The sequence below is a fragment of the Phaenicophaeus curvirostris genome, chromosome 1, assembly GCF_032191515.1.
Source record: "Phaenicophaeus curvirostris isolate KB17595 chromosome 1, BPBGC_Pcur_1.0, whole genome shotgun sequence".
NCBI lineage: Eukaryota > Metazoa > Chordata > Aves > Cuculiformes > Cuculidae > Phaenicophaeus > Phaenicophaeus curvirostris.
The window spans coordinates 162065820-162078868 of NC_091392.1; the positions used below are offsets into that span (position 1 = coordinate 162065820).

The following is a 13049-nucleotide window of genomic DNA, read 5'->3' on the forward strand; positions in this document are numbered from 1 at the left end:
ATGATCTTTAAGGTCCCTTCCAACCCAAACTATTCCATGATTCTATGATTTTTATTATTCTATTATTTCTATTATTTCTATGATTTCTATGATTTCTATGATTTCTATTATTTATGGCTTCAGCCTGCACTCTATAATGACTCTACATATAACCATATTTACATTTTAAAAGCATTTTTAAAAAGTACATATTCAGGAATTCTATGACTGAACTATTACTTGGGGGAAAAAATAGCTGTTTTCTCATCACATGGACCTACTAAGGAAGGATAAAACCTTTGAGTTGCTTTTTTGTTTGTTTGTTTGTTTATTTTTAACATACTCTAGTACCTTTTACAAAGAAAACCCTGAAGTCTGAGGGTTGCCTGTCAACTTCCAGCAGGTGTCTCCGCGCCCCCGCTCACCGCTGCAGACTGCGGCAATGGAAACAGAGGGGTGACACCAAGCCCCCGCAGCCTCTTATCTAGCTGCAACTGGAAATCAGAATGTAATGTTTTATAGATACATCCCACGCTCTGTACCGTGGTCGATGTCAAATAAAAACTGCCACACCTGTACACCTTTTCCTGTTAGCTGCCTTCCATGGTGTCTTGAAATGTTTTATAGAAATCAATCCTCTGCCTTTCCATTAACCTGAATCTCTACAGGACCTTAGAGGAAACAGTCTGTTACCATGGAGAGGAGGGAGGGAAGCCCTTATCATAAAGCAATTGTTCCTAAAACATTACTAAAGAAAATCAGAATCCACAAATTCTTGATGTTTCTCAGAGAAAAATCACCCTATAAGGAGAGGGACTCTTTTGTTTTCTTTTTTTTTTTTTCCTCCAGACAATATTTTACAATTAACAGTGTTGACAGGTGGCAAGCTAGCCTTTCATTAGTTTCATGGGGGCAAAAAAATCATACCTAATAATACATGCAGTAATTCAGTTCCGCTGGATTTCTCTGAAAATATGAGTCAAAACTTAAAAAAAAGGACTTGTAGAATTTCTCTTTGTGGTATACCAGTGGAGTCAGGAGCAGCAGAGATATTCAACTCAAATTTAAATGAGCAACGGGCTGTGGCAAAATACTGTTAATGAGAAATCCATGAAATATAAAGTTTGCTCCAGCAGTGTTTCCTGTACAAAAGCTCAATGGTGACCAACTCTACAGTCAAGTTAGGTTGAATGGAGACACCAGAAAATCAGCTATAACACTGTAATATCAAACAGCAATACCTTTGAATTGACACTCCTGATGGTCACCAATGAATTATAACCATCCCAGTTAGAACAAGACCAATAACAGGAAATCCCAGAACGTATCTTCCAAACAGGAACTCTCAGAAAGCTAAAGAGGAGAAGAGGTCTCTCAAGACATGGGAAACCTGCCTCCGATCCCTTTTCTGCAAAAAGAGTTAAAGGTAACTCTCAACCCACAAGCTATGCTGAGGATTTTAACTGCTGTTGAACTCAATGTACTTTGCATGAAATAATTCTGTTTTCAGCAAGCGAGAAGTCTAATTCTTTAGTCCCACAGCAGATCTTACTCCAATTTCTAATTGTTTAGCGGCAGGAAGTGCTCTTACATAGAGTTGCTGATTAATAAGAAAGTGACAATGAGCCTATATTCCAGATAACATTTGGGGGGATTCCAGATTCCCCTGGTGAACACCCAGATCCCCCTCGTGAACAAGTGCCAGGTTCTGCAGGTGGACTCCAACCCTGAGAATGAGGATGATGGCTCCCACAGCCTAGAATCCTTCCCTAGGCCGCACCATCCTCAGAAAAAGATAAAAACATCCTCCATTAAGAAGAAGAGGAGGGTGATTGTTGTAGGGGACTCCCTCCTAAAAGGAGCAGAGGGACCCATTTGCAGACCGGACCCACTCCACAGAGAGGTCTGCTGCTTACCGGGGGCATCAGGGAAGGAGGTAGCTAGAAAACTTCCTTCCCTGGTCCACTACTATCCTCTGATAGTAATCCAAACTGGTAATGATGATCTAGTAAACAAAAAGACCAAAACCATTAAGAATGACTTCAGGGCCATTGGGAAAATGATGGAGGGCTCTGGGGCACAAATAGTATTCTGCTCCATCCCAAGGCTAAATAAAGAGGAGTGGGAAGTCAGGAAGAAGAATTCAATTAATGCCTGGCTCCGAGCCTGGTGTGAGGAGAGGGGCTTTGGCTTCTTTGATCATGGGGTGGCTCACGCACCCCCAGGCTTTCTTGCTAAGGATGGGACATGTGTGTCTCCTAGGGGGACTAAAGCCCTTGTTAAAAACCTAGCTAAGCTCATAAATTGAGCTTTAAACTAAATGTGAAGGGGGAGGGGGTTGAGCCCAGGCTAGACAGGAACGAGCCTGGACGTGGGGCAATGGTGATTCAGAGAGGGTGTGCTGGTGAGGACCACCAGTACATCACCACACAGAAAGTGGGGGAGAACACACCTGAGGGTGCTAAGGGAGATACGGGCACTCTGGAGCTAGCTACTCCAGTTACCAGGCAATTGGGAATGAACTCTGTTCCCTCTAAGAGGGCTGAAGGCTCAGCAGCTCAGCTGAAGTGCATTTACACCAATGCATGCAGCATGGGGAATAAGAAGGAAGAGCTGGAAGCTGTCGTAGGGCAAGGAGCCTATGATGTCGTTTGCAGATGACACTAAGCTGGGTGGAAGTGTTGATCTGCTGGAGGGTCGGGAGGCTCTGCAAAGGGATCTGAACAGGCTGGACCGCTGGGCAGAGTCCAATGGCATGAGGTTTAACAAGGCCAAATGCCGGGTCCTGCACTTGGGGCACAACAACCCTATGCAGTGCTACAGACTAGGAGAAGTCTGTCTAGAAAGCTGCCTGGAGGAGAGGGACCTGGGGGTGTTGGTTGACAGCCGACTGAACATGAGCCAGCAGTGTGCCCAGGTGGCCGAGAAGGCCAATGGCATCTTGGCTTGTATCAGAAATGGCGTGACCAGCAGGTCCAGGGAGGTTATTCTCCCTCTGTACTCGGCACTGGTGAGACCGCTCCTCGAATCCTGCGTTCAGTTCTGGGCCCCTCACCACAAGAAGGATGTTGAGGCTCTGGAGCGAGTCCAGAGAAGAGCAATGAAGCTGGTGAGGGGTCTGGAGAACAAGTCTTACGAGGAGTGGCTGAGAGAGCTGGGGTTGTTTAGCCTGGAGAAGAGGAGTCTGAGGGGAGACCTCATTGCTCTCTACAACTACCTGAAAGGAGGTTGTGGAGAGGAGGGTGCTGGCCTCTTCTCCCAAGTGACAGGGGACAGGACAAGAGGGAATGGCCTCAAGCTCCACCAGGGGAGATTTAGGCTGGACGTTAGGAAAAAATTCTTCACAGAAAGGGTCATTGTGCACTGGAACAGGCTGCCCAGGGAGGTGGTTGATTCACCTTCCCTGGAGGTGTTTAAGGCACGGGTGGACGAGGTGCTAAGGGACATGGTTTAGTGTTTGATAGGAATGGTTTGACCTGATGATCCGGTGGGTCTCTTCCAACCTGGTGATTCTATGATTCTATGAATTGCAGCCTTGGACCTCTCCTCAGCATCTCCTCTTGCATAAAGCTGCCCAGTGTCAGCATGCTGACTCCTACAGGTCTGTGAATGCAAGCTCTGCTCTGCTGATGCTAAGAGTTTTGACTCAAGTAGACACAAATTTGAGCCAAATATTAGTAACGATTTTAAATGTCTTTTTAAATGACTTTGGTGACTAACAACACTTATAGCAAACAGAGTGCAGGCAGCACCAGTATAGAGAGCTAGTCAGCTCACTGGGTGTAAATGCCCACTTAGGCTGAATTAAACAGCTCTCGGCTCTACTGACTGCATCAGATCTTCAGTGACTAGTGAGAGCTTAGTCACATAATTTATGTGTAGATACCCACACTACTAATACCTGCAGTAAAATGAGTTTAATCCTCCCCTAAATCTGCTTTTCATCCCAAGCTCAGAAATATCCACTGTCAGTAATCTTTGCAAAGTCATCTGTTTTCTGTGTTTTAGGAATGAATTTTGACTTGGAGGTATACTAGGAAAATGAAGAGGAGGTTATGTATTTCCTAAGGGATTTTCTGAAATGATTTCTAAGATAGTTTTGTTTATTGTTTGTTTGTTCTTTGCCACTGTGGATGTGTGCAAGTGTACACACATATGTATATTCCTGAATGTACACACACATATATATAGCATTCATGTTGTAAATAAATATGTCCTAAGCGTCTTACTTCAGCTTTTACTGTCCTTTCTTAAACTGGAAAATAATACTCATTTGCTTGCTGTGTATGTATATTGAAAGGATATTAATATTTACAAAATACACTGAAGTGAAGTGATAAGCACCATTACCTTACTGATGACTACCAAATCATAACTCAACTTACGTTTCATTATATTATCTTCTGCTTACGGATGGGTATTGCTTGAACACATGCAATAGGTTTAATTTGCAAGAAGAAACACAGAAAATATCTTGCTACCAGAAGCCCCCTAATTCCAAACACATAGTATAAGGTGAAGTGAGTTGCCACAAATGTTATGACTTCCTCTGAGATGGCAGAGATAATGCATGACATTTTATATTTTACTTCGGTTTTGACTAGGACAACTCATTAGTATCAAACTATCCTGTGTAGACCTAATTTAAGGTAGAGGCTATCTAATTTCAAGATAATTGAACCAGATTGTGAAACATTTCAAGTGTTGAAATGCCTTGTTACTGATACAGTAGGAATAAGTTGCTGAAATATCGTCAAGATTCTCAGATGATGCGCTAGGCACCAGAAACCTGCGGATAAAATTGATATAAGCTGAAATTTCATATGGCTGATTAACAATCAGTCCCGGAAAAAAGTATCTGAGGTACCTGAGATGTACAAAAGGTCCATCTCCTTTCTGGTTGGATCATTCTGGGATAATGTTTGAAGCAGAATGGACTGTAGAAGGAACCAACCATTCTCAGTTAATGCATAGATCTTTATTAGCAATATCTTTTAAAATTAAAATAATCCCAGAATGTAAAAGGACTCAAGAAGAGACCAAAAAGATCAGTTCCCCACACGGGAACAAATAATTCTTAAAATTTTTCACTAGTGAAAGACCTTTCCTTAGACATTTACCTCCAAGAGCTGCTGTACAGTTTTGAATGCTGTGTCTCAGACTCTTTGTTTATCTGACGTAAGAATGCTGGGAAACAAAGGTGAATATACTAAACCCTGGTGTTGCCCTTGTCTTTTTTTTCCTGAATATTGAATAAAACAGAGTATCATTTCTCTGAGTACTACATGACACGGAACAACAAAAATCCTCCACCAAATTATTAAGTGTAAAAGTAACCAGAATAAATCTCTTCTGGTAACTTTATTTTGTAAAGGTAATGACTGTGGCAAGTCATAGTGTAAATGTGCAGTCTGGGCTCAAATCCTAGCACCACCAAGAAATCTTTGTCATGAGGAATACCTTCAGGCTCTCATAGTTAGAGCTAATGAAAGAAACACTATCCACACTCTCCTTTGCATCTAGACTTATGAAAAAGAAGTGAAATTAGCTTTTCTGTACTATACCTGTACAGATGAAACTTGATAGTCCTCCATAGATGACATCATCATTATCTGGTAATATAAAGGGACACCTCGTCTGAACCTCCAAACAGTATTGCTTGCAAGGAATTCTGTTGCTGCAGTGAAACTGTGTGACTTCAAAATACTGGGAACAGAGCCAGGCTTTGTAGACAGTCTGGAAAAAAGAGAAGAACCAGAAGTATAGATGGATGACAATAGCACTGTCATTATTAGAAGAACATACTGTACTATACACCTACATTAATGCTGCTTCTGGAAGTAAATTTTGAGAGACTATCACCTGGATAAAGAATACTCTTAACTTTTGACTACCCCCTACTTCAGTAATGAAAACTCCAGACAAATCACTTAAAAGAGAATTAGTCAGCACTAGGCTTATGCTATTATTTTATCTTAGTTTGTAAACAGGTCAATCTCCCAGATGTGCCTTTCAATAGACACACACTGCACACCCCTGTACATTACAGTATACAAACTGAGATTCTAATCTCATTTTTGAGGTTTGGGAAAAACCTATGAAAATAAGTGCAAGAAAGAGCTTAAAACTGGGCTCAGGCCAGCTCTGTTCTTTAAGTCATCTAGAGCAAGGCTATTAGGTTGCAATAGATGGTGCTACTTCCCTTAAAATAAGCCTTCTTCAGTTCACAATATTGAAACACATTAGGGTTCCTGAACACCAACAGCTGCAGACTAGGGGATAAATCTGGAACAGTGAGGACCAATGTCTACACTTAGGAGGTAAAAGGAACACATTATGATGCAGTCATATCATGCTGTGGAGACATGGCTGCAGGATCTGTGATTATTACAATTATCATCATTTAAACAGACAAACAAGATCAAATGTTGATTTTAGGGTTTTTTGTTTATTCTCTTCTAAGCAATAGTCTGTCATGAGAATTACACTTGCCTTTTAGATACAAAATTTTCACATGTGGTCACACGAAAATAGACTGGACACCAGGCTACAAAGGCGATTAAAAAACTGTGACTGAGTGCAGAGAGGTTTGCTTGTTTCCCATTTCATTTTCCATTTATCTATTTTGAAGTACATTATTTACTGGCTAGACACTTGCTATTTGGTTTGTTATATAATGAAGATTTCCTTTTTGTATTCATCCAGAGCATCTGAAGTTTAGTAACTACCTTTCCCTTACCACAGGATGAAAAGCTATATAGCTAGTTGATTAGTTTCTTCTTCCTAATCCTATTTTTAATAAAAAAGGGAAACTTAGGTAAAGTTTTTAAATGCTTTTAAAATTCAAGAACTGACACCTGAAAAGAGTAATCTAGCTGAGAGTTTGCTTTGTTTTCTCAGTATTTTTTTTCTCATCAGTTATAATTTTTATTAGTGTCAGTAGCACATTAAATTGTATAATTAATTTCAATATATTAGTCCCAGAATCCCCAAAGTTTTGTCTTAGCTTCTTTGCAAAAGTGGCAGGTGTGGGTAAGACTGCCAAGTGATAAAGTGAAGCCTTTACCAATAATCTATGGCTTTTCATAGCAGCTTTCGCATATTGCATTTTGTAGAACATTTTTTCCCTTAAAATTCAATTTTAATTTTTAGAATGTTTTCTTATCCACAGTAAATGATTGATGATGAGGAAGACTTGGTTATGAGCATACTTTTTTGTTCTTAAGTAAACTTCTAAAAAGCAAGTGGTTTTCCCAATGTTGACTATATGCACCACCACATTTTTAATGCTTCAGTTGCTATATTGTCACTTGCGACAATAAAAGAAATAAAGTAATTGTTTTTCTGGTTTTAATTAGTCAGTAAGCATAGTCTGCTGGTTGGAGACAGGAATGCCGGCTCTGATAGCAAGTAAATATTCACAAGTGTTCCTTCTTGATCACTAAAACTGTAGATCTGTTCAGTATGAATCCACATTTTCTCTTCATGGAACAGATGTAAGAGTAGTTAGTTGGTTTATGAGTCATATTTGACAATTTACATCGGTTTATAGGGAGTGTATTGAACATCACACCATACATGGTGACACAGATAAGAATTAACAAAATTTTGGTTTATCAACAATTTAGAATTAATTAAAGTAAGATTGCAAATTTCTACTTACACTTAATTATCAATTGATTGGCAAAGTGATTAAAATATTCAATGTATGACTTACAATCAAATTAATCAGTGACAATCAGATTTGAAAATAACGAGTTTCAATCCTATTTACTATATGGTATGATAAGTGTATATGCAAGTGCAGAGATATAAGAATAGTTATGCATACAAAGATTTATCAATATTAAAGCATGAGAAAAGTACAGGTCATGACAGATAAAGAGTGAGAGAGACTAGTCTAAAAGATTTCCTCTTGAGATTGGTGAGAATACCCACATTCAATGCACCAGCATTCCAAATTGGTGCTGATCGGCTCTTAAGAGGGGATAACATCACCTAAGGCCTTTTCATTTACTATGTTAGCAAATGAGATCATGCATTACACCTGAGAGGCATCTCAGCTCAGAGGGAGATTACTGGTCTCAGCCTGTTATGATCCAGAAGAGCTCAAATGTCCATCTACATAATCACATACTTCTAGGGTTTTGAGATAATTGACTTTCATCAGAAATTTGAATACTCATTTTGATGTTTTAAAATTCACTTCGACTGCACTTGGAAGGTGTCATACAAGTGGAATTTTCCATTAGTTGCATCATAACTCACTTGGGCCACGATCCCAGTATCAGGTGTCTGATGGGAGCATGACTGACTGGGTCAGTTTCTTTCTCAGACAATGATGGGGCCTCTTCCCAGGCACACAGGATCCTAAGAACACTGGGGGAGTGCCCAAGTGCTCTGGATCACTGCATTGAACCAACGTGTGTTATTTCCCCAGTGTGTCTGGTTGAGATGATGGGGGTCCCCTTCTTCAAACCATTAGTGACTTCCTTTCACAATTATAGCAGTTTCAGGTAGGCTGAGGGGCTGCCTTGGTGCCCTGGATGACTGCCTCCATACAATGGAAACTTTTTCCCTATGAAGGCTGTGTTCCACTGGATAAGGTAATAGCCCAAATACAGGAGAGAAGGTATTTTCCCAAGTGCATCAAAAAAGTTGTTCAAAGCAGCACTGAGTGGTCTGTGTGGCTAGCAGAGTGGGAAGAAATCCCATCACCATGCACAATAACATGAAAATGAGCAAATCCATGTTTCTACTTAAGCAAGACAGGAAATAAATATTTATTGAAGAGCAGAAGAAATAATGCAGCCATAGGCTTCTGTGACCAATTTTTATGTATCCATCTCAGTTCATACATATCCTTTTTCTGCTCTGATTCACAAGTTCTCAGCTTTGGGTCAAAATTGTGCTTGAACTCTTGAGGTCTTGTCTGTATTTTTAAAGATTACATGAGTGTACCTATGCACAAGATCTACTTCTCAGATAATTGTCTACTACTCCTTATCCTTTTTATTGCAGAGCTTTTCAGCTTTGTCAGTAACCTATATAGAGATTGTTAGTATGCTGGTCTTCATTTTGCTCCTTTTTTTTGCCAGTGTGGCCACATGGAAACTAAGATTTTCAGAATTCTTTCTGGACATGAATTTAGGTCATATCCACTTTAGGGTGAGATGCTGATACTTATCAGCCTTCCTATCCCCATGCTCTGGTTTCTTTGAAAGAAACTTCAGGTTTGTGGGACAAGATACCTCTGCAGAAGGCTGTAGGATGTCCAAGAATTAGCTGGTGAAACTTGCAGGGCATCCTGAAAATTAGCCTAGAAGACAGGAGATGCTGGTCTTCAGCCTTTCCCACAAAGATCCTCCATTTTTCCAGGTCATTTTCAGGCCTAAGAACTGGCATGAAGAGTCTGCGTAGTTAGAGGATTGAACATCACGACAAAGCATCAATTTAACACTTGAATATTTATAGTGTAGCGAAGGTGGATTTTAAAGTCACATCTGCATAAGGAAAAAATAAGGTCAAAGCCAGATTTGAGCACTGGAGAACATTAGTGTCTAGCTGTTAGCACAATGCCTCCATTATTTTGGCCTGTGCTAATTCATATATGTCTGGGAAGTGCCCAGCCATCATCTGGAAAAAGACATATTCCTGCCACTGGTAAGCAGTTTAAATACAACCATGTTGTTTTTTGGAGAAAAAAAAAAAAACGTAAATATTCACAGATAAACTGTACTGGGCTATCTGGTAAACCCGAGAATACTCTTACATGTTCTAAGTGCTTGTGATCCTAACAGAGACCTCAGGTAACCTTTCCTAACTAGCTTGGACATCTTAGACTTTCTAGGCACCAAAGATTTTACACAGAGATCTTCTTTGCATGCTTAAAGCTGTGCCACCTTAGAGGGAGTACAGAAGTGAAGAATTGATCTCATGTCTGTGCATACCAATCACTGCTCAGCAGCCTTTGGATAAGTCCCACGGCTGACCCAACTAAGTAAATAGATCCAGAGCAATCTAAACTCTGAAAATTGAGATTTAATGAAAGGTGATTTCTTTAGCTTAAATAATAGAAGCCTGTGACTTGGAAAGGATACATATTGATATTTATTGAAATTTTTCTAATAGTGAAGCAGATATTATGGGTTTTGATCAGCCAGTATTCTATATATCCTGGAAAATAAAGGGTTTAGTTGGTTGGGAACTCCAGTCTATCTCCTAACAAAACCCAAATGCTGATTTCCAGAGTCTTAAAACGTGCTTAAAACAAGGCCTGAAACTACCAATAGCAATACATATTGACTTGTGTTTTGTGTATGGATTGCACTTTACAAACTAGGCTTTGATAAGAAGATACTTTTCCCTTTTTAAAAGACATCAATGGCTAAAGCCAAAGATTTGTAATCACAATAAATTCTCCTCTTAAAAATATTGCATATAGAATATTTAAAAGTATTAGTTACATTCTATTAATATTTATCTATGTAATTTCCAGTCTGATAACTGAAAATGACTGTTAGTCATCTGAATGGAGAAAATGTTACATTATATAACATATGTTAAGTTCTTCATGTCTTTTAAATGATGCAATTATTTTTTATCTTTTTGAAATAAAAAATACAATGTATACGACCACTTTGAGGGCAATTTTCTTTTTTTCTCTGATGTTCTTATAACTAATGTTGCTTCTGCCTGGCTTTCTTATTTCCCCCTCCCCTCATTTGACATCTGTTCTGAATAGCATGATATCAGATGATGAGCTAAATTTATCTCTAGGTATTTGTGAAATAAAGGCAAGATTTTCTTTAAAAAACAGAGGAAATGATTTTTTTTATTAAAATATAAAATATTCCTACCATTTTTTTCCAAATCAGTATTTCATCCTTGCAGCCTAGCAACCTAACAAACAATAAATACATCCTTCTCTCAAGCATTAGCAGAATATTCTTTCTTTCTCACATAATCTATGTCATCATGAGAAAAGACATAGCTTTTATTTCTGGACGATTTCTCCAGAGTTGCATAACTGTATTTATGGGAAGTCTTTAGAGGGGTGGACTTAAGAAAATTATAGGCCACTTACAAAAGATATAGAAGATCTCATTTGAGGACATTTGTACAACATTATCATAGAATCATAGAATAGTTTGGGTTGGAAGGAACCTTAAAGATCATCTAGTTCCAACCTCCCTGCCATGGGCAGGGACATCCCACTAGATCAGTCTGCCTAAGGCTACATTCAACCTGGTCTTGAACACCTCCAGGGATGGGGCGTCCACAGCTTCCTTAGGCAACCTGTTCCAGCGCCTCATCACTCCCACAGTGAAGAATTTCTTCCTTATGTCTAGTCTAAATCTGCCCCTCTCCAGTTTATACTCATTCCCCTTGTCCTATCACTACAAGTCTTTGTGAACAGTCCCTCTCCAGCTTTCTTATACACCTCTTTCAGGTACTGGAAGGTTGCTACAAGATCTCATTGGAGCCTTCTCTTCTCCAGGCTGAATAGCCCCAACTTTCTCAGCCTCTCCTCACACAGGAGATGCTCCAGCCCTCTGATATCCTTGTACATTCCAACAGTTCCAAATTCTTCTAATTCTTCTTATGTTGAGGATTCCAGAACTGGACACAGTACTCCAGAGGAGGTCTCACAAGAGAGGAACAGAGGGGCAGAATCACCTCCCTTGACCTGTTGGCCACACTTCTTTGCATGCAGTCCAGGATGCAGTTGGCCCTCTGGTCTGCAAGTGCACATTGCTGGCCATTGTCGAGCTTTTCATTGACTGCCACCCCCAAGTTCTTCTTTGCAGGACCACTCTCAATAATCCCCTGTTGTGTACTGAAACTGCAGATTGCCCCAACCCAGGCGCAGCATCTTGCACTTGGCCTTGTTGAACCTCACGAGGTTCACAGGCCCACTTCTCCAGCCTGTCCATGTCCCTCTGGATGAAATACCATCTTTCCAGTGTGGCAAGTGCACCACTCAGCTTTGTGTCATCATTATCTTTGTCTTTCTGTATTGGTACAATCTATGCCAAGATATAGTCTTCCTTCTTAAGCAGATGTTATTGCTCCAAATTAAAATAAGTAAAATGAAAGGGGAAAAAAACCCACAAATTACCCACTCCAAACTCTAAAATGATAGCACCTTTTGTAACCAATCTGTTAACTATCACCTATCGCGCAAAAAAGGTGACATTCAAGCATCAAGAATTTGTGTGTGTGTGCATTCATATGGGAAAAGGCTAATCTGCCTTATGAAGTTCAAGAAAATGTTTACAACTAAGCAAAATGCCTCTCTATTAGGTTTCCAAGACCCTTCCCTCTTTCTCAAGTCTAAAGTTTAAAAAGACTATATTACAAGTGACAGCCAATGCAAGTTATTCTGAACAGGAAAATGTATAAAAAATAGGAGCCAAATAAAAATCCATAAATGCACATTTTTTTATGCACTGTTTTCCCTTATCTCCCATTTGTTTTCTGTTTCCACTTTCAGGATGGTATGCATTCATTCCAGTTCTAAGTGATATCATGACACTGTATTCTGGCTGCTTCTTTCATTCTGCTCTCTGCACTTATATTGGGTTTTCTCTGAAGACAGAGAAAAGATGGAAGGTGAGGAGAAGACCTCAAAAATCCAGAGGCAGGGAAAATACTCCAGATTTTCTATTAAATACAGTTTTCCAGGGAAAAAGTGTTGCTCCTTCAAAACATGCACTTTCTCAATATGCAGTCCAATAAAACAGATGCCTTGGATTATGTTTCAAGGAGAGCAAAGAGGGGTTGTGACAGCAGTAGATAGGACCTTTCACTTTATCACATCCTCAGCTAAAGGAAGCAAAATAAAAACTAACTCCCAACATGAAGTTAACTAAACTGAGTTATAAGTTTGGAAAAGACATATAAATTATAGAGAAAAAAATGAGAAAAATGCACAGCTGTCGACAGTTTTTGAAGAAACAAGAGGCAATCTAGTGATTTGCACACAAAATCAGAACTTCAGAAGAAAAAAAACCAACACTTTTATTTATAGTTATATTGTGAATTTAAGCTAAACCACTGAAACCAAA

The 13049-nt window shown here is 39.6% G+C and overlaps 1 protein-coding gene across 1 annotated transcript in view; it reads right to left on the reverse strand.

Moving 5' to 3' along the window:
• The window catches only part of NALF1 (NALCN channel auxiliary factor 1), a 485200-nt gene that overhangs the window by 11223 nt on the left and 460928 nt on the right, over nucleotides 1–13049 (reverse strand). The window contains exon 2 of the mRNA XM_069879423.1: nucleotides 5544–5715. Within this exon, the coding sequence (XP_069735524.1) occupies nucleotides 5544–5715 (172 nt within the window). The remainder of the gene's footprint in view (nucleotides 1–5543; nucleotides 5716–13049) is intronic.